General features: G+C 34.4%; 1 protein-coding gene across 1 annotated transcript; it reads right to left on the bottom strand.

Moving 5' to 3' along the window:
- Positions 1–660: 660 nt before the first annotated feature.
- LOC120197114 lies at positions 661–1,413 on the bottom strand. Its single transcript, XM_039198728.1, has one exon. The coding sequence runs from the start codon at positions 1,411–1,413 to the stop codon at positions 661–663; it is 753 nt and encodes a 250-aa protein (XP_039054659.1).
- Between the last annotated feature and the right edge of the window lie 24,878 nt (positions 1,414–26,291).

The following is a 26,291-nucleotide window of genomic DNA, read 5'->3' as shown; positions in this document are numbered from 1 at the left end:
GTGACCACTCGTATGACAACACGTGTGCCAATACCAAGGTCTGTAAATCAATTTTGTACGTGATAAATCAAAATTAAATTCACTATCAATCAATTATATCTTCCAAGTATTATTGTAAAATTTTTCGACTAAGATTGAGAGAAAGATACGGACTTTCCCTCCTTACCCATCTCATTTTTATCTCTTAATGTAGTTAAAGACCTTGATACCAATTAAATGGTTGTTCCTTCATCGATTACGACTATTCGTTCCAACTAGGAGGATACAACGCTTATAGCCGTCTGACCCATTTGTTCTAATCAATAAGCTTGTTTTATCTCTGTCAACTCTCAATGTTTTGTTGTAGATTATAGCCTTTAATCAAGTCTTTGGAATTATAATGATTAATGAAGATGTTTATGCATTCCTGATTAAAGCACCATTCGTTCGAAAACGGAGAGAATTGTAGAAAGGCTAATTCTATTTGTTTTATGTATTAAATTCTCAACTACAGTATCAATATACAACAATTTGGGCATCACTGATGAGTGATGATGTTAAGGAAGGAGACTCTATTTTGAATCAGACACTTGAAAACGTTGTCTAATCCAGCTTCAAGCCCATCAATGGTGGCATCAAGAGCCTTCAACATCCTCTGCACCATCTCCGCTTCACCATTCTTTAAGGGTCCATTGATGGAGTGAAAAGCAAATCAACACTCCCAACTTCATTCATCACCTTCACTTCTCTTTCGTTTGAAACTAATCGTGAGGGAATCAACTTTGTAATCTTGGACCATCCTCCAACCCTTGAGGGCACTGAGAAGAAGAGCAGAAGAGATTGAAAAACAGAGATGGTAATGGAACTTGCTTCTCTTAGGACTTTGGTCACCATTAACAAATGTTGATCTACATCCAAGGGTGTCGAAGAGGAACCAAATTTACGCTCCAATTTCTTCAATGCTCCAAGGCATTTGGCTACTTCCTTTTTCGCCGTTTTCCTGAAGTTGATGTATGCTGCAACTTGAGTTTCGATACTCGAATCGCCATGCCTTCGCCGTAGAGCCGATTGCAGGGTTTGAACATGTTGTTTCATCGCCAACAATAGATCCCTACCTCTGCCACAAGTATCCAAAAACGTGACAGACTCATCCAATGCCTCCTCTAAAAGTTTCCCATTCTGAACGAGTGTACTTTGTGTTTTCGGAGAGCTAATGATTTCCCGGACACAGTTATACAAATCCGCAAGGTCGACGAGTCCGATCCGAATGGATTCTCCGGAAAAACTCGTGGTCGTCAAAACGGAGGATGTTTTCCAGGCCTGTAGATGGTTTAAAGCAGCTTCTAGTTTAACACAAGTGGTATGGACCCTTGAGGGTAAGCTGATGGACCTAACAGAAAGATGCACATCAGGCAATGGGGAATCGCCTGCCATTTTTAGCTGCTTTTACCAATTGTGAAAGCTTTTGTTGTGCTTAATCTGCAATGATTCATTAACTTAACTATTTATATAAGGCCGCAATAAAGCAACCACTGGCATATTCGTGTCAAGGTGGCTAACGCATGTGATGGTACAGCTTTTGGCAACAGCAGGTCACCCTTAATTCTTATTTATTCATATGGCCATAAGATGGGCAACGTTAACCGGATGGAATATATCGACAGTAAACACAGGCCAGCTCTGCAGCTGCTTGCATCTTTGCCTCTTCAATCATCAAATGGTGCCATTGGTCTCAATTAACTAGTTCTTATTCTTTGATGAAAATGATAAGAAGAAGAATATTTACTCACATATATACATACTAATGTTTACAATTCATGTCTTCCTTCAAAGAACCCAACGCAGGGTCATACCGTCATGGACTAAAAAATTTAGGGTTAGCTTGAGATAAGTGTTGGGGCTTTAAAAAATAGCCCTTGTCCTTTGAACCGGAATCTATGGGTAATGGTTGTTGATTTTCAGTTGGTGTCCAAAGGAGACAAGGAAGCATGAAGCAGAAGATTTCCATTTATCTTGGTAATTGGAGACAAATAATTCATGTACAGTGTCAGCTTGTCGAAGAATTATACAAGTAGAAAGTTAGTCTCTTAATGTCTTATAATTTTATTGATAAAAACAAGTTTGTCTGATCTGTTGTTAGTTGTTGATAGTTTATCTTTTCTAATTTATATGGAGAGTCGTAATCAATGAGATAACTATCGTTAATCGGTGTTTCTCTGTGAAAAAGATGAAGTCATAAGGGGAGATGGATGCGAAGAAGAGAAAGAAGTGGTCGGGATCCCCTCTTTCAGCCTTTCCTTAGGAGTATCATTGGTTAATGGGAAATTGATGTCGGACCTATGATGGCAATGACTATTTGTAGAGTGATTCAAAAAGATAATTACAATTGTTGATGTAATGCCTCGAATTCCAAGTTAGTAGTTCGGGTCAATCCGAGACCCAAAGTTTGTGCTCAAAAGACCTTATATAATTGTTGGGCCAAGAGTAGTGTTAGTGGGCTTAGGTTGGGCTCAAGAGTTTTAATGTTAGTGATGATAATTTTAAGAAATAGAAAGTAGAGGGACTAAAAGTGTAGTTTACCCATAATTCAAATAGAAAGCTGACAACCCCTTCATTTTATATCATTTACGTGAACCACCTTCCCCATTTTCTCACCAAATACTCATCCTTTTTTTTCATCATTTCTCTTTCTTTTTCCTCTCCCATGTGAAATTTTAAGGATTCAAGCTACTTTACTTTAAACAAAGGAAAGAATATTTCTGCCCACCCTTCAAGCTTCAAATTAAGCTCCACATTGCAAGTTTTAGAATTAATTTTCAAAAATAGATATTGAGAGGTTTACGAGAATCTATGGGTTTTAGCTCATTTTTTGGTGAATTTGAGTTATAGGGAGTTTATTTAGATTGTATCCAACCCCTATATGGATTAGTAATCACTTTTATTTAGTGAAAGAGGTGGGAGAAAGCTCAATAGCGAGAGGTAAAGAAAAGTTTAACATTGAGTAAGTTAGGAGAGTTTTAGCCATCAAAGAAGCAAGGTAATACATTCACAACTCTCGCATACCATTTGTGAGTCACTATAAAATGTATAATAGCTAGAAAGTTGAGATTGAAGCTTGTATGATCATACATGGTAGATTCTAGCTTATGGTTAACTTGTTTAAAGCCCTTTAGATCCATTTTATCATGTATAAACTTATGTTGGTTAATTGGAAATGTTGAAATGATTTTGTGAGGGTTTGGAAGTGTTTAAACGAGTAAAAATTATGTTGAGGTTTCTAAACCTCTACAGTAGGTTTTGAAACCTTTGATTGATTTTGGCCAAATAGGCCAAGAAAGGCACACGAATGACTGTGGACTTATAGTATGCTTCTAATTGGAGTAATTTCTAATAAAACGACAAGTAAGAACGAAATATTGCTAAATACAATTAGAAACGAGAAATATTAGGGTGAGATAAAACTAGCCTTGATTGATGCTTGGGAAACGATCAGGACACCCGAGCTCCTTTAGTAACAAAATGGTGTCGAAGTATAGAAACAGTCCATAAATCCTTAAGTAGTGTGCGATGCACTTTAAACTGACTAACTAGGGTTGAGGGCCGACACTAGCGAGCGGTGGGTTAGTCGAGGGTGTTGTGTTCGATGTAGAGATTACGGGTCTCATCCTCGATAGACTAGAGGGGTGTGTGAGATTTGAGATGCAGAACCCTTAGTCCACCATGATGTCTACCATAGAGTGGAGAGTGCAGTATACGAGTATACTCACTATTTCAGTATTATCGGTTAGCTTGTACATGACATCAATACTTTTAGAATGACTTAGTTGTTAGTGTGGCGTTGGGCTAGTTAGCTTAGTGTTTGGAATTTGTTTTATTACGCAGGTTAGATCGAGGAGCAGTCAAAGGACCTTTTTTCCAGTAGTGAACCAAATCAAACTAGTGCAGAGTACATCTCAAGTTCATCTTAGAGGGCATGTATAATTGTAAATCTCGTTTTGTATATTTAAGTCGTAACTTATTTTAAAAGATGGTTTGTATAATTTGAAATAATATTTTGGGAGCTCCTGATTTAAACTATTTTATTAAAAGTTGTGGTTGATTTATCTTAGTATGAGTATTTACAAATAATCATTTTTTTAAATGAAGAAATTAAAAGAAAAATTTTGGTCAGCCACTCCGGTAGTTCTGTGTGGCATTCTGATCAGTCGACTGTGTGTCATACTGATCTAGGGTGTTACAGTTGAAACAAGCTTGACTCTAATAAATTTTATGGGATTGTTAGAGGTCTAATCTTAAGTTTATAACAACATAAGGAGTACGTGACTCCGAATAAATCGTGGACGAAAATTTTTTTCTGAATATATCTTAAAGAAATATTTACAAAATGTATATTAAGTTCTCCTATGTAACCAGCTCCTGAAACACATGAAAAATGAGGTCTTGTAATATGGAAATGTTGCCTTGGTAAAACCGAAGATGAAAACCTTGGGGTTCCTGCAGTTCTGGATAGGGACGCAAATTACATGCCCATCTAATCAGAGGGTTCAGTGAGTCGGTCCCGCAAGGCACGAGGCTTGCATCGACATGTGAAGGAACACCGTCCTGAGGCCACGATTGTTTTGTTCCTGAATCATGTGATAAGGCTGGAGAGTTGTGAAGAAAAGCTTTTGGCTTATGAAAGTGAAGCAATGACAAATTTTTCCTTTTTAAATTTGTAAAATATCTATGCCATGAACAGTGATGACCTTTTTTTTTGTCATCTTTCATTTGGTTGATGTATCAACTAGTAATGAAATATGATACATTATTAGTAAATGAATCTCACGCAGAGACTTAAAATTAAATGCCACTAAATCTATTTAAACATAATTATGAATTTTCACACTAGAAATATCAATTCCCATTTGCAATTTGATTTGATAAAAGTAAAGGTGAACTACATCTAATACCACTAAACTATAAGTCGTGTATCGTTTATATTATTTAACTTTTAATTTCTTTAATTATAGCATTAAATTTTAATCCTAACTTCAATTATACCATTGGCTATTCGAGGACAAATATTCATGGAGGTGGGAGAGGCAATTCCCCCCGCCCTCCCCCAACACCCCAACTCTGATAGTTTAATTGAGTTATTACAGTTAAGTCATTTCCCTTCTCAAATTATTGGTTTTTAATACACTTTTAGTTTTAAAATAAAAATTTTGACTTTATTTTTTTATTACTCTTTAAGATCCTTTAATTTAAAAATTAGTGAAATTAAGTCATAAATCCTTTAATTTTTATGGTTTGTTTAATTGTAGAGATCTTATTTATTTCAAAGTTAAACAACTTGTTCCAGTCATAATTCAATCATAACACCGTCCGTGAAGCAGTTAAATTTTAATGACACCATGGCGTAGACAAATCTTTTTATCACTGTGATGATGTTTACAAAATGACATCGTTTTGACAACAACCATTGATGCCTAAAATACCATTGAACTTTTAAACAGTTCCAGTTTTAGCATTATACTTTTTCAATCGACGTTGGTAGCCAATCAACATCAACCATCTTTCACGAGAAAATCAATATCAAAATGTTTCTATTTCTTTCCTCTTTCTTCTCATAAAAATGATTTTCCATAAGATCCACAAAATTAAACAAAAATATATTTTTTAGGAGTTTAAAAATTCGGTAAGAAACATTATTTTGACGTCGTTTTTGGCTAATGATATATGAACCTTCTGTTAAAATATGATATTGTTTTGTTCACATTATCATGCCCTTTGAATTTTAATGATCTAATAATATAAATGAAATTAAAGTTAAAATATAACGTTACAGTCGGAAAATTAAAATTTTAATTATATTTGATGTATTTTATTTAAAATTTATATTAATTCCCACGAAAATTATGAATTTTTCATATAATTATTAGTCGTTGGTTATGTATCATATGCTACTCAAAACCAAAATTGGCTACTCTATAATACTCCTACAAAGGTTTATACTTGATGGAAGACACAAATTAAACATCCATCTTCCCCACTTGTCAGGTCAGGAACCCTTTTTATATTATTTTCTTTTAATAATTAAATAATAAGAGCCATTAGGACATCTCCAATGCTTCTCTACATTGGAGAATTTCTCCAAAGTAGAGAGCTCACACCTCTCCAACCCTGCGCTAGTTCTGGCGCTACTGTGAGATTGCTACAGTATCACATCACATCTAACGCGGTACTGTAGTTCACGCTATAATTTTCTGTTTTTTTTAATTCAAATAGATTAAATTAAAATATAGATAAAAATTCAAGTAAATTGAAATTAGATATATAAATATACTAATTTTTTTTAATTTTTCTGATTTTTTGTATTTTTATTATTTTTTTAAATTCAAGTAAATTAATTTGTAAGATAGATAAAAATACATTGAAATTAGATAAACATACTAATTTTTTTGTAAATTTTCTGATTTTTTTTTGTATTTTTTCTAATTTTTTTTAAATTCAAATAGATATTTATTAGAAATGTATATTTTTTATTTTATATTTACAAAATCAATATTATAATAGTTAAATATTATGAATAAAGTAGAGTTTGTGGTAATGTAGAGATAGCGCTGGAGATAAATTATTGTTTCATATCTAGAGTAGAGATAAGCATTGAAGATGGCCTTACTCGTTGGCCGGTAGTCCATTACGGACCATAAGTGTTAACATAACTTTAACTAATTCAGCATTTAATAATTCATTAATGTTCTTGCTGCCTTGTTTTTTTTGGAGAACCACCTCCTAATCCCATTATAAAAATGGATTATGTTATCATCCAGACTCTTTTCGCATGTTTTAACATGACAAAATTAAATCAAATTATAAAATTTGGATATTAATTAATAAATATTAATTTGAACCGACTTAATACCAATTCAATACCTAAATCAGTTGGCATGTGGCTAAACTAAAAACCCATTGCATCCTCATTCCTCAATGATTTTCCTTCGGTATCATTGCTTGTAGTTTCCATTGTATAATATAATTATTAATTATAAATTTGGTTAGAGGAACCTTAGAATGTTATTATATATTGCAAGTGACATTTAAATTTATAATAAACTAAATTAATATCATTATATTTTAGAGTTTACATAAAAGAGGCATTTATCTATTAAAATTAAAACGATATAATTGTTCCCTTGAAGATTAAAAGCATAGAAATGATTATTTATATCTAAATTCAACTAATGTGTCATTGGAAACATAAAAGAAACAGAAATCAGTTAATAAAAAAGGAAAATTCAAAATCCCTTTTATAAAGATGAAGATATGGAACATATTAACACCAACATGTAATTTGTAAAAAAGAAAAAAAAACTAAAAAAATAGAAAAGGTTCGTCTTTTTTGGTCAACAAACATTAATTTTAATTAATAGGTTATCCAACCTTCTTTTGTGTGATAGAGCATTCATATATTTTGAAAAAAAAATCGTTGTTCCGACCACCTACAACAGACATTCATTTGGATTTTGATACCAAATTATTTTTGGTCCTTAAGAGTTAGTACCAATGTCTCTTGTTCCCTTAAGAACTCATAATTGTCTAATTTTAAAAGCTTTTCTTTTCATTATAAGACAAGTATGTACATTGTGACCATAAGAATGACAATGTGAGCATTTTGTCATTATTAAGTTAGATGAATTATTTAAAATAATTTTATTCTTTTTTTAAGCATTCAAGCTTAACTTTTAAATTAAAATTTTCTTTTTCAAACTTCTCAAATTTCACTTTTAAAAGCTCTAATTAATTTTTTAAAATTTTATTTTGATTTTCAAAATTCAATTTTGCTTTCAAAACAAAATCATTTTCAATTTTAAAATCAATTTCTTCTATTTGGAGTTTATGGTCTCAGACTCCAAAAATAATTCGTTGTATGCATCTTATAACTTATTAAAAGAATATGAATTTAATTCATTTGAGTTAAAAGATACCTCTTGCACTTCAAGAGCCATAAACCTTTGAATTGAGGAGGAGATTTGAACTTGATGGTCCTTCTTTCTTGTCACCATGAAATGCTTCAAGTTTATCCCAAAGCTCCTTGGCATTTGAACATTAAGAAATACTTTTATATACATCAAGGACCACGTGCACAAAATAAAATGTGTTTAGCTATGACGTTTTGTTAAAGTTCTTTCATTCTTGGTCACTCCACTCCTTCATCTTCTTTGTTGGAGAAGAGTAACTATTCACTCCACTCCTTCATCTTCTTCGTTAGAGAAAAGTAGTCATTCACGATCATATTCCATACTCCAAGACCAGTGGATTGAATGAATAACTTCATTAAGTTCTTCAATGAACATAATTAGCCCCATTGAAGTAAGGAGGCTTGTCGATGGGAGTCATCCATATAGAATGAGCCAGAAGTGAAAGTCATCTTCACAAGGTTGTTAAACTATCTATTGTGACTAGCTTTGATAATAATTGTTAGGCTCAAATCGATCAACCGAAAATCAAAATAAATGGAATTCTCCGGGGCTAGGCTAGAGTTTAGATTAAAACTTCTGTCTTTGTTTTGTCACGAGCTGGATTTGAAGGATCAATTGGCTTTGATAGAATTTGGTGAAAAGTTGAAGGAAAAATAAAAACTTTTGGCACAAATCAATTTATATTAGTTCAATATTTTCAACCAAAGTCTACATCTACTACCTTAGCTTTCCACCACTAAATATTTCAACAAATTACCTATTTTGTCTTGCTTTTAAGGGTAAAGTGTAACCTTAATACTCCATCTTTTCAATGACTAAGATAGAACCACTCTAGCTTTTCTAAGGCTAAACTAGAACCACTGCCCTTTTACAATATTTATTTTGTGTTAACAAGAAGACCTCTCTAGGTAGGTGTCTACAATGATTAAGCTCACAAATAATGAATTAAAAAGATAAAAATAAGCTCAATACACTTATGTATAAGAGAAAATGAATGAAATATAAATGAAAACTAGTTTCTCTTGATCTCTAAGCTGGGATAAGTGTAATGACCTTCTTCAAGTGTCTTTGGTGTATTTTTATTGTGTGGAATGAGTTGTTAGTTGTTTATGACCGTTAGGGATGAACTATAGCCATCAGAAGCCTTTATTTCTCTCAATTTCAACTTTTCTGCATAATGGATTCAATAGAAGGGGTTTCGAAATCCTTTTGAAAAAAATATGACTGTTGGATTATAGGGTTTAAAAACCAGACGACATAGTTAGAAACCAGTTAAGGGGTTTCAAAACTAGGTAGAGGGTTTCAAAACCAGGTAGTGCATTTCAAAACCAGGCATGGGATTTCTAAACCGAACATAAATTTTTGAAACTTTGAGCATACTGTCCCAGAGGTTTCTAAACTTTCAAGGGGGTTTCTAAACCATACATGGGGTATGATATTTCTAAACCAGACATGGGTTTTTCTAAATGAGAAATTGATCTTCGAAGATTTCTCGAGTATTGAACTTCGGCTATGATATTTTCAAATTCTTGAATATACACTGAGAAGTTGTAATTTTGGTCTACATATTTGATCTTCTCTGAAGTGCAATGAAGAAAATCTACCTCGATTCAATCTTCCCTGAAGAGTAGTGAAGTGAATCAAAGTTTCTAAATCTGACCTACCCTTAAGAGCAGCATAGCAAATCCCTTTTTTTCCATATTTGATCTTCTCTGAAGAACAGTGAAGTAAATCTACCTCGATTCAATTTTCCCTGAAGAGTAGTGAATTGAATCAACATTCTAGATCTGATCTACCCTGAAGAGTAGAAAAGCATATCCTTTTTTCATATTTGATCTTCCCTGAAGAGCACTACCTCGATTCAATATTTCCTAAAGAGCAGTGAATTGAATCAATGCTTCTAGATCTTATCTACCCTGAAGAGCAACAAAGAAGATCCCCTTTTTTCAGTTTTGATCATCTCTCAAGAGCAGTGAAGCAAATCTACCTATATTCAATCTTCCCTGAAGAGAAGTTAATTGAATCAATGTTTTTAGATCTGATCTACCCTGAAGAGTAGCAGAGCATATCCCTTTTCTTCCCAATTCAATCTTCCCTGAAGAGTAGTGAAGCAAATCAACCTAAATTCTTACTTTCTTGAAGAGTAGTGAAGTGAATCAAACTTTCCAGATCTGATCTACCCTAAAAAGTAGCAGAACATATCCTTTTTTTCAGATTTGATTTTCTCTGAAGAACAGTGAAGTGAATCAAATTTTCCAGATTTGATCTACCATGGAATGCAGTGGAGCAGATCTCTTTTTTCAGATTTGATCTTCCCTGAAGAGTAGTGAAGCAAATCAACCCCGATTTAATCTTCCCTAAAGAGCAATGAAGTGAATCAAAGTCTCCAGATCTGATTTACCTTGGAACACAACGGAGCAAATCTTTTTTTCAGATTCAATCTTTCCTGAATAGTAGTGAAGCAAATCAACCTCGATTCAATCTTCCCTTAAGAACAGTGAACTAAATCAAAGTTTCCAGATCCGATATGCCCTGAAGAGCAGCGGAGCATATCCTTTTTTCATATTTGATCTTCAAAAATCTCTCTTTTGAAGATGATCATTTTTAGTCTCACTTGAGATAACATCAAACTTCAAAGCAAAGATGGAACCGAACAAAAACTCATTGTCTCTTCGTCTTTGCCCTATTCTTGTTAACACAAGAATGAGCAAATAGGGGTAATTGTAGACACTAGTTTTTGTCCGGGTCAAAACATTTTATGTCATTATTATTATTATTATTATTATTATTATTATTATTGTTGTTTGTTGTTGTTGTTGTTGTTGTTGTTGTTGTTGTTGTTGTTGTTGTTGTTGTTGTTGTTGTTGTTGTTGTTGTTGTTGTTGTTGTTGTTGTTGTTGTTGTTGTTGTTGTTGTTGTTGTTGTTGTTGTTGTTGTTGTTATTGTTATTATATTTATATTATTTATTTTACAGATTATAGAGCCCAACAACAAGCCTAACAGTAGGCCCAAATTACATCATCAATACAACAGGTCCAAAGACCTGAAGCCCAATAATAAGCCCAAGTGTCTAAAAAATAGGGTTGGAAACCCTAGCCACCCTTAGCCATCTACCACCTGTCATTGCCGCTCACACTGCCCACTACCGAAGAGCCAAGTCGAGACTCCAACCGCCACCGACGGCCCACCTACACCAAATCCCAACAAAATTAATCCAATAAAATATATTAAAAACATAATAAAAAAACAAACAATCGTTCTCGAAAAATTCTCGGAAAAAAGGGAGGAAGAATCGGGGGGCTTTTCAAATTCAAAAAAAGGAGAAAAAATGAAGAAAAAAATAATCATCGATGAAACAATGGGGATTAAAAAATAGAGAGGAAAAGGGGAAGAAACGAATCAAAACAAAAAAAATAGGGAAAAGAACGAGACTTTACCTCGGTCTTCACTTTACAGCGACGAGAAGACCTGCCAACCATCAAAGGTAACCCACTTGTTTGTTTTGGGTTATGGTTTGGGGAGTTTTAGTGTTCAAAAGGTTTGGTTTAAGGGTCAAATAGGTTGGGGTTTCTTTTTGGGTGTTTTCAAGGGTTGTCAGACCCTTATCAGGGCCGTTCAATGGTAGTCGGAGGGTTTTTGCAAGAAAAAGAAAAAAAAAAAGAAAGAAAGAAAGGTGGGGAAGATAAGAGAAGAGAATAATGACTGAAAAAAAGGAGGAGAGGGTTTTAGCCGAAAATGATAAAAAAAAAGTGTTTAACCCCTCAAAATGATGTCATTTTAGGGGAATTAGGGTTTCCTAAAATTAGGGCATGGATCCGAATTATGTATCTTTACATTTTAATCACTAAATGCAACTTTTAGTTTTTGATTCCAATCTTTGAATTTTGCTATGTTTACATTTTAGTCACCAACTACATGATGTTGTGTTTGGGTAAATTTATAATTTTGATTGTTGAACTTTGGATTTATTGCATGTTTGTCCCTTATGCTTGGGTTATTTACGATTCCAGTGCTTCTATTGTTTATTATTTTTGTTTTGATCCTTTCTTTTTCATGATTCCATATGTTCCTTTTTTTTTAAAAAATATATGCATATTAAATACGGTATATGATGTATGGTGGTTTAGCATTTATTGTTTGTAATATGTATTGATATATTATTATGCAATTTATAAATCTATGTAGTACTTTATTGTTTTTCTTACATTATGTACGCATATGTAACATGATTTTATCCTTTTTGTAAATAAATATTAACTTGTAAATATATACATATATTTCTTAATTATTTATTAAATACTTTAACATATATATGTGCTATATGGTTCTCTCTCTTTTTTTTAAATATTAATATATATGTAATAGGCGTATTATATGCCTCTGTTTCCATGTCAACTCTTTATTTCTATATTAATATATTACCTAAATATTTTTTTGGGTTGTTAATTAATGTTTCAATGTATTTTTATATATTGTTTCTCGTAAGTAATAGGTCATATGTGAACATATTTTTAGTTATTATTTATTTATGTATGCTAAGTATAGTATAATATAATAAATAATATTTTATATATATTAATTGTATTATTATTTTTTTATGCATGCCATGTATGTAAATGTGTAATTTGGTGCATATCAGTCTAGGTTCTATTTTAATTTATAAGTATGTTATTCTCATGTGTATTACTCAAACCTCATTAAATAATTTGACTAAGGGTAATATCTGTTTATTTTGAGATTATGGGAAGTGACTGTCTTAAGGTATGAGAAGTTTGCTTTCAATGTTCTTAAAATAAAAGGGTATCATATCAATCAAAACCATAAAAATTGTTCACTTAAAATTTGGGAATGAGAGAAAGATCATTTTCTCTTAATTAAATTGACAAAGAAAAGACTGTTAGATTGAATTTAAGGTCTTGTATCAATGTTTTTAAATAATTGAATATCCTTATTCTCATTAAAGACTGGTAAAATAATTAATTAATCGTGTTTGTTTGATGTATGTATTTAATTTTCATCTTATTTTGTATGTGTTTAAATGGGATCTCAAAATAAATTATATTCGAACGTATAAATTATATTGCAAGGACAACTAGTTAATTAATTTGGTACCGATTTAGGACGTTGTGGGGGTATTAATCCTTCCCCACATGTAATCGACTCTCAAACTCAATTTTTTGGTAATGCATATCGTAAAATTTTTGTTTTAATTAAAATTAATATTTTATTAAAATGACAAATATATTTTGGGTGCCCAATCACGCCCTAATCAAATATTGGTGGCGACTCCACGAACCAATTTTATTGTTTTTTAATCTCGAGTCTCAATTTATTTGAGACAAATATTTTTACAAAATCCTGATTTTTTTAATCGGCACTTATTTTTAAAAGAAACGTCTCGACAATATGGATACTTTTAGTGAAAAGTTAATAATGTGAAGGAATTCCATCTAAATATATGAGAAAGAGATGCAACAATTTTATTGTGATTCAATAATGAATTCATTTATGGACGAAGTTTAGAGGGTGTAGATTCCTACCATAATGTATTAACATTTGTTAAGAAATAAAAAAACCCTAAATATATATATTCTAATACCTCAATTATTAAGATTATACATATACATTGGGTGTTAGACGATTATTGACGTTTGAAACTTTCATATTATAGATATAGACCAATTTGAGACAATTTGATATATCTTATAAGTTTTAGGTGTTGCATTGATTTAAAAAAATGTTTGTTTATTTTTTGGGATGGAGATTAACCAAAACTCGCAGGGATCCATAAAGAATGGGTATAGGGATTAAAAAAATCCCCGAAACATAATGGGGATTCTGCAGTGTTGGGGACGGAATGGGTAATGCAAAATTATCCTCACTCATTGTCACAAAAGATTAGTCACTTATAAGGAACTTGTTAAAAACCAAAAAAAAAATAAGAACAGATCTGACTACATCAACAAATAAACCACAAAAGAGGTTTAACCTATTGAAAGATCATCAACTAACCGTAAATTAAAATCGAGCGACGTGAGAAAACCATCCACAAACATTAATTGTGTATCTAAATCTAATCAAATGAACCAAAATAGGGAGCATCAACAGGTTAATAAATAATTGTCATCTTATCAATCGAGGTGACGTCAAATCTAACTTTGAGAAAAATATAAACAAAAGAACGATCGAATGACTGATAAAGAAAACAAAAAAATGTATCAAAGGTAGAAAAATCATATTATAAAGATAAATTATTAAAAGCTAAAATAATAGAAAAATAGAAAATATCGTCTTTCGCCGCCAATTAAACCAAGATGCAATAGTCTGCACCCTCTCCATGGCCTTAGCCTGTCGTGTCAACTTTGAAAACACCCTAGGTGGGTTTGTTGCCAACTACTCATGGATATCTATATGTAGTCCCTTGAGGAACCTCTTGCACCTCAAGGGATCAATCGCAATTAACTCTGGAGCGTAACGACTCAATAGGAGAAAATATCTCTCGTACTCATACACTATGCGGTCTCCCTAAACTAGTTGAGAGAATTACATCCTCAAACCATTTATGTGTTCCTCGTCGATATACTTGCTCTAAACTCATCTAGGAACTGATCCCACATTGGTACCTTTGGATGTAGATCCATCTCTATAGTCTTCCACCAATAGATAGCATCACCCTTAAACAAAGCAGTGACGCACTCTAACATACCTCTGGGGTAAAGTGAAGCTGCCTCAAAGTCCTCATAGTCTCTCTCAACCACTGATCAACTAAAATCATATCATCATTGCCTAAACCGTAGAAATCAATTATCTTGTACCTCCTCAATCGCTGTAATGAGGTCTACGTCGGCATTAATGTACTTTGGGTAGCGGACTGTACAATCTGCACTCTAGGAATGATGTCCACTATCTCCATGAGAGTGAAGGTCAAACCTCTGAAGAAGGTTGCCTCTATGACTCTTACGCCTAACGAAAACCTCTAATCATCTACCCTATACAGGAACTCCTCACTGGCGCTATTTGGATGAGAGGCTCGACTCTCCATCCTATGCACGAGACCATGCTTGAAACTATTGGCCATCACAATGCTCTAAAACATAGATTAAGAAATGAAACATCATCAGGATTTTTAGACTTATACAAGTACTTTAGGTACCTAGGGGCATGTATTCACTAACATCTTACTAAAACTGACTATTGGGTCCTATGACTGACTCAACCTGGCACTCTGATACCACTAAATGTAACTCCCTAAATCTGAATGGGACTAAAGTATCATATTGAGATACTAAGACAACCCCTGATTTTCTAAACCTATTTTGTTTTCTTTTCAAACATGTTGAATGATATCATAATTAAAACATATATAAATGTTATAAAATATTTTATAAATCGGAGCTCCATGACACATAATTTAAAACAAAATAATACATCTTGAAGTTTACAACTCAAATAAATAAGTAATGTTCAGTGAAAACACATTCTCACTAAAGCTACAGTACTATACTCTATTAGAGATGTTAGAGGTCTTGTTGCAATGGTGTTCCACAAATGGCCTAAGCTGGAAATCTGCCAACGAAAAACATCCAAGGCTGAGCTTACAAAGCCCACCATTATAATCGCAAATCTAAAGCAGTATAAGAATTTCATAAATATAAACATGTTGAAGACGTAGTACTAAGCATTATGTACATGATCTAGATCAAGTGCTACTTATTTAAGGCTTTATTGCTCTATCACTGAAGTAGAGGTCTCATGTTTCCCCTAACCTTTCGCTAAGAGCCTCACCATGAATACACCTCTAAAGGGTCTCTACCCTTATTGATTGTAACTATTATGCATTATCTAAATGTGAAACTGATACTCATGTACATTATCTTAATGTAAAACCTGACTAGTATCTGGTATCACATAGCCATCAGACACTAGTTAACAAAGGGAACCCAATGCCACATAGCATCGGTACAATTCCCACTAACATAAGGAATGATCTCCTCGTCCTCACATTGCCATCAGGTATATCACGGAGGGGGAACCCGGTGTCACATAACATCAGTAAAATTTTCACTTATTTGAAGTATTGGCTTGATCTCACATAGCCTTCAAGCCAAGCTTTAATATATCTGATGTACTAGACTGTTGGGACTATATATATATGACTGAAACAAATGTGAGGTAGATCTAGTGGGTTGATCAGAGGAATTTCACGTGCATCTCAGGATAACCCACCAGTCTACCTTGAATACTCGAGAGTCTCAGAATAAGAACTAGAATTTTACATGCATAGGAACTTAGGGCCTAGTTGGACTCACTCAAGTGAGGTTATCATCTCACTAGCTGCTATCTTGTTCATTATCTCACCTAGAACGTTACGTGAAAGCTTATTAGTATGTTACTTTTGTTATTTATTAAGTTTTTCTATTCTATTCATTCGTTACTTGAGTATGTTTTGTCTCTTTCTGTCTCTAGAAAAGTCTCTACGTGTTTCATGGTCTTACAATGATTACTGAGTTTAATGATCGCTGGTTGTACTATTTGCTAGCTCGATACTTTACTCAGGTTCAACTCTGAGTAGTGATGCTCCTTTCGTTCTTATCGTACTTCCCTTTAATACCCCTTGAACTGAAAGGGACAGCTTACACTTCTTGGAACCACTGACTTTCTCGAAGCTAACACTTTTTGCTATTATTGAATCTGACTTATACATTGTACTGCTTATCGGTATATCCTCTTCAATGATCCTTGTCCTTAACACTCCGTATATGTACTCCATTGAAGATCTTTTGACATATTGTTAACTTCCTAAAAAGGCTACTTTTAAGGCCTTTTTCACTTAAGTTACTGTTTGTGTAAAATTTCATTTTAGACATTTTAGGATCATGTAGTTGCATTTGTGGTGGTAGTGTTATTTTATTTCTTAATGATGTTGCTTGAGGGAAATGTGAAGTTTGTCTATGATGTACAGGAATAGTAAGCAAAAAGGATTCGTTGGAAAGTAATGCCGTGGCATCACACGTTGCTGAAGCAGATTGAAATGCCTTGTCATTTTGGCGCAAAAACGACAAAAAGATACAGTTATATGAGGACAGCTGGCACTACACGTGGAATGATTGCTATAGCTACCTTCTAGAGACTAAGGCCACCTAGAGAATTAAGTTCATGCTTATGGTGTGATTCTAGGGGTATTTCGTAGCTACAACCTAATCATTACCCCTAGATTCTTTTATTATAATGACACCTTATGGGAGAAAAAAGGAAGAGAGAGACATGAAGAGGCACACGCATAGAGCAGAAAAAAATCAGATTTTTATTTCTTTTTCTTTTTCTTCTCCCTTGGGTTTTTCCTCCATTGATTAAGCTTCAAGGAGTGGCGAGCTAGGTGTCGAGAGGAGCTAGCGAGCTAAGGTGATTCGTGGTGGCCGAAGAGACCTCAGGTGGCGCGTTGAATGTTACTTCTCACTTCCCTTTTTGCTACTATTTTTCGATTTATTTGTGGGTTGTTGGAACGAATATTTACATGACTTTGTGTTTGGATATTTGAACCCCACCATGAACTAACTTATTTGGTGGTGGTTGGTTTAATGGATGTTTAGACTTTATTTTAATGATATATTTGAGTTTATTTTGATTCTTTATTTGCTTTGCTTATGAATGCTTTACCATCTAGGTTTGTAAGAGGCATGGAAATGTCCATTTCTTAGATGAAGTTTAGGTATTCGAGAGAAACCTAAGCTAAAAATACTTGTAAGTATTCGAGAGAACCGCAAGATAAGATCCTCATAAGCAATGGGTTATAGTATTTCCAATGGGCTTTGAACCGGCCTAGGGATATTACAACCTAATCCCTTAGATCTCGGGAGAGACTAGGATATGATTTCAACGACTAAAAAGGGTGTCTTTATCAATAGGGTAGGCTGGCCAACATCGTTGAGTGAGAGCAGATGCATTGGCATCCTATTCTGTTAGGTTCCTTTGAGAACATTTTAGGAAAGCCATGTCGAACAAGTAAAGATTAGATAGCTTAGATATACCTGATAAATAAGTTTAGCGTCCTTAGATCAATCTCTGCCATTCATTCCATTGGAAGCTTGTCACGTGAGGATTATCTTCTTTTCATTTTATTTGCTATTTATTTACTGTTTATTTACCATTTTTCATTACCTCGACATTATACCTTTTTCAACACTAAACATCTTCGGTTAGACTTTTGTAATTTCACCCAATCCCTATGGAGACGATACTCACTCATCATTATATTACTTGAGCGATTTTGTATACTTGCACAGTATTTGCGTATATTTTATAACACTCACACACGCAAACAAGTTTTTGGCGCCGTTGTCGGGGATTAGCAGCCTGAAGTTATTTAGTTTTGCCAGAGCATTTTATTTTGTTTTGCATTTTTATTTTTGTATAGTTTACTTGATATTTTTGTTTAATTTTTCAGGTTTATCTAGTGTATGCCTAGAAGAAATTCTGAAGAGCCTTTAGAACTGATAGAACCTGAGATTGAAAGACTCTTTAGAAAAAGGAGACGTGCTCAACGTGCTAAAGGAATCATGTATCATATTGGAAACCAAGGCATTGGTCAGGATGACAGAAATCAGAATGTCACGGCATTAGGCAATGTTGAACCTGCTGGTAGGCCACGTGTATTCGTGATCACTTAAATCCGATGATGGATGATCTGAATCCTGGAATCGTGGCACCCAAATTCAAGCTACACATTTCGAGCTGAAACCAGTCATGTTCAACATGTTGAATTCTATTAGGCAGTTTGGGGGTATGCCAAATGAAGTTGCCAGGCATCACATTCGTAATTTTCTAGAAGTTTGTGATTCTTTTCGCCAAGAGGGAGTACATGAGGATTTTTTGAAGTTAAAGTTGTTCCGTATTCATTGCGTGACCGAGTAAGGGTTTGGTTGAGTGTGTACCAGTTGGTTCGATGGAATCATGGACTAATCTTTGTAAGAGTTTCTTATTGAGGTACAACCCACCAAACATGAATACTCAGCTAAGGAATAATATATCATCTTTTCGCCAGGGCGACGACAAATCCATGTATGAGTGTTGGGATTGTTACAAGAATTTGCTTCGAAAGTGTTCAAATCATGGTTTTCATGATTGGACTCAAGTAGTCATGTTCTATAATAGAGTCAATGCACCCACGAGGATGTTACTTGATGCCTCGACAAATGGGACATTGCTGGATAAATCACCTACTGAGGCATTTGCTATCTTGGACAGAATTACTAACAATGGTTATCAGTTTCCTTCCTCAAGACTTGAGAGTGGGAGGAGAGCACCTGGAGCATTTGAGTTAGATACCAAAGATTCGGTGTCCGCTCAACTCTCAACTATCACTAATATGCTGAAAAACTTACAACATTCTACTGAGGTGAAGGAAGTGAAAGCAACTAGCTTGGCATGTCTGTTATGCCAAGGCAACCATCATGAGAGAGAATGCCCAAGCAATCATGAGTCCATCAACTTTGTAGGCAATTACAATCGAGGCAACAACAATCCTTACTCTAACACTTATAATGTTGGATGGCGTCAGCATCCCAATTTCTCATGGGGAAATCAAGGAGCCCACAATGCTAGTCAACCTACTCGGCAGCAGACTCACAATGAGCCTCAAGGTTACCAGAATGCTATGCCATGGCATAATGCAAACAAAGGAGCTTCAACTTCAGCAAGCATGAGTTCCTTGGAAGCTACAATTCAAGAGTTCATATCTACTACGAAGACAATGTTGCAAGACCATTCTACTTCAATTAAGAATCAAGGAGCTTTACTTCATAGTCAATGCGCCTTACTTCAAAGCCATAGCTCATCTTTGAGAGCTTTGGAATGTCAATTTGGTCAGATTGCTACGGCATTGCAAGAGCGTCAGCAAGGGCGATTGCCAAGTGATACTGAAGTCACTAAAGGGCCTGGAAAAGAGTATTGCAATGTGTTAACTCTTAGGAGTGGAACACAAATCAATCAACAAGTTAAGGCTAGTGAGCCACAACATGATGACTCTACTCCCACTACTGAAAGTGGTGAAGCTGAATTACATGACGATATCATTACTAAGAAAAACAAGGAGGAGGGTTCTACTGATGATTCAACTAAGGCACCAAATTCTGATGCTAAGGCAAAAGCTATTCCTACTACTGCAGTTAAGGAAACGAGACCTCCACCACCCTTCCCGCAAAGATTAAAGAAGCATAATGATGAAGTTCAGTTCAAGAAGTTCATGGACATTCTTGATCAGCTCCATATCAATGTACCTCTCTTGGAAGCTATTGAACAGATGCCGATGTATGCCAAATTTCTAAGGAAATCTGTACCAAGAAGAGGAAAGTAGAGACTGTTGCCACGGCAACAAAATTTTGTTCTTCATTGAGTAAGTTACCACCAAAGAAAAATGATCTGGATAGCTTTATTATTCCTTGTTCGATTAGAGCTAATTTTGTTGGAAAGGCACTGTGTGATCTTGGCTCAAGTGTCAACTTAATGCCAAAATATATATTCTTGAAGCTTGGCATAAGAGATGAAGTCCCACCTCGGTTATTTTACAACTTGCCGACAGATCTCATGTTAAACCTGAAGGGAGAGTCGAGGATGTCATAATGAGGGTGGATAAGTTTGTGTTTCCAGCTGACTTCTTAATTTTGGACTGCAAAGTTGATGCCAAGGCATTAATTATTCTGGGAAGACCTTTCCTAGCCACTGGACGTATATTAATAGATTGTGAAAAAGGTGAACTCACCATGAGAGTGGCTGATCAGTGTGTGATTGTCAATGTGTTTCGAACGCTCAAATATGTCGATGACACTGAAGAATGCCAAGGCATTTCTGAATTGAACTCAGTGATTGAAGAAGAAACTGAACATGTTTGCTAGAACAAGTTCATTTAGCTAGTAGAAAAGGAATAATTGGTGGATGATGAAAGCTTAGTGGAGTCCGATGACTTTCCAATTTTTGAGGAGCAATCTAGCTTACTACAAGTTAGATCATGTATGAATTTTGAACCTCTGAATTTTGATGAATTTATTCCTCCTAAGCCTTCATTATTGCATGCACCAACTTTAGAGCTTAAGACTTTGCCAGGGTATCTTAAATATGTTTATTTAGGTAGCGATGAGACTTTACCGGTGATTATTTCCGCTAACCTTACTGCTAATCAAGAGTAAAGTTTGTTAAGTGTGTTGATGCAGCATAAGAAAGCAATTGTTTGGACTATGGCTGACTTGAAAGGCATTAGTCCCATGATATGCATACACAAGATTCTGCTTGAAGATTGCCACGGCAATTCAATTGAACCACAACAAATACTCAACCCAGTTATGAAGCAAGTGGTGATGAAAGAAATTCTGAAATGGCTTGATGTTGGGGTGATTTACCCTATCTCCAATAGCTCATGGGTGAGCCCTTTCCAGTGTGTTCCAAAGAAAGGAGGCACGACTGTGGTTACTAATGAAGATAATGATCTATTACCCACTCGCACTGTTACCGATGGAGGATATGTATGGATTATAGAAAGCTCAAAAAAGCTACAAAGAATGACCATTTTCCTCTACCTTTCATCGACCAAATGTTGGATCGATTAGCCGGCAAAGCATTCTATTGCTTTTTGGATGGGTACTCGGGGTACAATTAAATTGCCATCGCACCAGAGGACCAAGAAAAGACTACATTCACTTGTCCATATGGAACTTTTGCCTTTAGGAGGATGCCTTTCGGACTCTGCAATGTCCCTGCAACGTTTCAGCGTTGTATGCAAGCTATATTTTCAGACATGGTTGAGGATTTTCTGGAGATCTTCATGGACGACTTTTCTGTTTGTGGGGACGATTTTGAACGATACCTCAACAATTTAGCAAAAGTTCTCAAAAGATGTGAAGAGGCTGAGTTGGCCTTAAATTGGGAGAAATATCACTTCATGGTGACTGAAGGCATTGTATTAGGCCACAAAATTTCACACAAGGGTATTGAGGTGGACAAGGCAAAGATTGAAGTAATTGAAAAGTTGCCACCACCAACTTCAGTGTTGAAAACATTTTGATATTTCGATATAACAAATTAAGTTAAATGAATTTTAAGATTTTCCAAAAAGATTTTCTAAGTATATTCGATATAATTATTCGAATATCAAAATATTACTCCAAATCTTTCAAATGTCATTTTTAATCCTTACTCAAGTGTAAAATTAAGTTTTAATCTTAAAATAATTTCAAAACGATTTTACAAAATATTTCGAACCATCTCAAAGCCAAAAATTCCAGATTGCTCAGAGGGAACCGATTCCCCCTGAATGGTTTGGCTCCGAGAATTCTAGTATGCTCGGAGGGAACCGATTCCCCTCATAGGGTACCGATTCCCCCCACTGTTCAACAGTCGAAATATTTGAATTTTACACTTAGGGAATCGATTCCCCTTATGGGGTATCGATTCCCTCATGCTCTAAGTTGTTTTATTAATTGATTTCACACTAAAATGGCTATATTATCTTCATTAATGATCCCCAACGTTCAGAAGTGATTCAAGGTGTATTTAAGCAAGCTTAGAAGTCATTGATCAATAACAAGAAACATCTAGCAACTAGAATCAAGAGAGAATCAAAGAGAAAGCATCAAACCTCAAGTTTGAGCATTTCAAGCCTATTTTTCATTCAATATTCATTTTGCTTTCAAGAATACTTATTGTGCTCAATTGTATTCATTATTGAGTGTTCTTTTCTTTGTTCTAGAATTGTGCAAACAATCTACCTTGTGAGGATTTCCTTGTAAGTTTGTAAATTTGTATTGTTCTATTTGGGAGAGAGTGTTCTCAAGAATTTGGGGTATAATTCTTGAGGGTTTGTAAGGTTACTCTTTGTCCTCAAAAGAAAGACAAATTAGTGAATTTATGGAAAATCCTTAGTGTGGATAGCTAAGGTAGTGGACGTAGACTTTGATTGAGAAAGTCGAACCACTCTAAATCGTTATGCAATTTCTTTCAATTTTCTGCAAAAACTTCCACCAAAATTTTTATTGCCAATTCACCCTCCTCTTAGCCAATTCTGTCAATCGATTAACTCAAATTGGTATTATAACCTAACTAATTTGAAGGTTTAATCACCTCTTGAGTCAATTCGGGAAGAGTTACATCGATAATCAAAGTCATCAATGGCCTCTACTTCAAACTTCGACTCCGGTCTCGATTCGATGCCCGTCAACAAGCCTCATTTCTTCAATAGGGCTAATTATGCCTATTGGAAAAATAGGATGATGTACTTCATTCAAGCAAGTGACATGGGAGCATGGAATGTTGTAGAAGAAGGATACTTCAAGCCTCTCACTCATCCAAGATTGTGGAGTGAATGAGAGACAAAAATGTTCCAGCTCAAATCCAAAGCCATCCATATCATATCTTGTGCTCTTAGACCAGATGAATACGGAAGAGTTTCATCTTATACAACCTCCAAAGAAATATGGGACAAACTTCAAGTCACTCATGAAGGTACTGATGAGGTAAAGAAATCTAAAATTAGTATTCTAACGCATAGCTATGAAAATTTCAAGATGAAACCAAATGAAGATATCAAAGCTATGAATGATAGATTCTCAACGATTGTCAATGGTCTCAAATCATATGGAGAGATCATTTCAAATGAAAAGCTTATGAGGAAGTTAGTCTACTCCCTTCCAAAATCGTGGCAATCAAAGAATACGACAATCATCGAGTCTAAGGATCTAACGTCCTTAACTCTTGAAGAGCTAATCAGTTCACTCCTCACTCATGAAATGATGCTTGAAGATGAGGTGGACCTTGATAAGATTGAAGAGACATCAAAGGAGAAGGAGAAGAAGAAAAATATTGGAGTTGCTCTTAAATCCATAAAAAATGAGAGTGATTCAGATGAAGATGACGATGAAGAGGAAATGGCATTGTTTGCCAAACGGTTCATAAAAATGATGAGACCTTACGGAGGAAGAAAATTCAAATGAAATGAAGGCCTCAAAAATGAACCAAAAGAGAAAGACCCGATCATTTGCTATGAATGCAAAAAGCCGGGCATGTCAAATATGATTGTCCATAATTGAAGAAAAAGGTCAATCAAAGAATAAGCACAAGGCTCATGTGGCTATATGGAGCGATGAAGAAGGTTCCGATGAAGAGGAACAAGAAGTAGCAAACTTGTGCTTGATGGCATTCGGGGAAGATTCTAAGGTAACCTCTAACTCATCTGATTTTGATGATATATCCTATGATGAGTTATTAGATGAATATAATGGGTTGGCTTCGGATTATGAAATTGTTTTTAAAATATAAAAATGATGTTTCAAAATTGAAAAATGAAAATAAACTCATATCCAAAACCAACAACGATCTTTAAAGTAAAATCAAAAATTTGCAAATCAAAATAGAAGAGTTTGAAAAGAAAATTTTGGATTTGCAAAATTTACTTTCAAAGGTCAATGATGATCATCAATTGATGATCATCAAAAGAAAATTGATGATCTTAAAACTTCTTTTGATAAAGTTGGAACAAAACGTTTTGAAAATGGAGAAAATTCAAAATTCAACTTTGTTAGAAAAAGTTTTAAAAACTACAATCATAGAGGTCCCCAAAGAACCTGTAATGGAAAAATCATTAAAGTATATGGCTTCCTAAAGAGTTCATTACTAATAAAAATAAGGATATCCTACACAAATGGATACCTAAGGGGACTAGGATTTTGGAAACTAATGAATATGGACCCAAAAGAATTTGGGTACCAAAAATTAGAAATTAATCTATGTTTGTATGAAAAGGAGCATTGCTACAAGGCACGGGAAACAAATCCAAATTCATGGTACCTTGATAGTGGATTCTCAAGACACATGACCAGAGACAAAAACTGGTTCAATGAGCTTAACGCCAAAAATGGAGGAGAAGTGAATTTTGGTGATGATTCAAAAGGTCATATTGAAGGTATTGGTACTATTGGTAATACCTCTTCCATAAAAATTAAGAATGTTTTATATGTGAATGGATTAAAGCATAATCTATTGAGTATTAGTCAATTTTGTGATAAGGGATTCAATGTCATGTATGATATTAATGGTTGTAAAGTCATTGACATTGCATCTAATCGGATTATGCTTGTTGGTCATAGAATAGGAAACATATACATGGTGCATTTAGATTCTATTGATATGACTAATTTGTGCCTAGTTTCTAAGGATGAACATGACAGTTGGTTATGGCATAGGAGACTAGGACATGCTAGTATGAGTGTTTTGCAACGGCTAACTCAAGGTGATTTAGTTTGAGGGTTGCCTAAGCTTAAATTTGATAATGATAAAATATGTGATGCTTGTGCTAAAGGAAAACAAAAGCGAGTTTCTTTTAAATCCATTAATGACGTATCAACTAGTAGAGTATTACAATTGATCCATATAGATCTTTTTGGGCCAACTAGGACTACTAGCTTGGGTGGAAAACAATATGCATTTGTCTTAGTAGATGACTATTCTAGATATACTTGGGTTCTATTCTTAAGTACTAAAGATGAAGCATTAGAAAAATTCATCACGTTTTCAAAAGTAATCCAAAACGATAAAGATTACTCTATAACTAGTGTTAGGAGTGATCATGGCACTGAATTTGAAAATCTTGGATTTACTGAGTTTTGTAATTCTAATAGTATTAGTCACAATTTTTCAGCACCTAGAACCCCTCAACAAAATGGAGTTATTGAGAGAAAAAATTGAACTTTAGAAGAAATGGCTAGAACCATGCTTTGTGAAAATAATTTGCCAAAATATTTTTGGGCGAAAGCCACAAATACCGCTTGTTATGTTGTAAATCGAGTAATGATTAGGCCTATTTTAAAGAAAACTCCATATGAAATTTTCAAAAATAAAAAGCCTAACATTAGCTATTTTCATCCTTTTGGATGTAAATGTTTTGTTTTAAACAACGGTAAAGAAAACCTTGGCAAATTTGATGCTAAAAGTGATGAAGGAATTTTTCTGGGTTATTCCTTAAATTCTAAAGCTTATCGAGAATTTAATAAAAGAACTTTAGTTGTAGAAGAGTCTATACATGTTGTTTTCGATGATAATCCCCTTCCGAGGAAGGATTCTTGTGTGAATGATGATGTAGGTATTATAAATACAAATGAAGTTAGACATGACGTTGAAGAACCATCATCAAAGGAAGAAACAAAATATACCACTCATGATCCTCTTGAGAATCCAACCATTGAAGAAAGGGAAGTATCTTATCCAAGAGAGTACAACTATGTCAATGATGGTGAGATTATAGGTATCCATCCAAAGGGGTAACAACTCGATCTTCTCTTAGAAATATTTGTAATTATGTTGCATTTATTT

The sequence above is a fragment of the Hibiscus syriacus genome, unplaced genomic scaffold, assembly GCF_006381635.1.
Source record: "Hibiscus syriacus cultivar Baekdansim isolate YM2019G1 unplaced genomic scaffold, ASM638163v2 tig00117046_pilon, whole genome shotgun sequence".
In the NCBI taxonomy this organism is placed as follows: Eukaryota; Viridiplantae; Streptophyta; class Magnoliopsida; order Malvales; family Malvaceae; genus Hibiscus; species Hibiscus syriacus.
Note: the sequence above shows the minus strand (reverse complement) of the source record. Positions and strands in the feature narration are given on the sequence as shown.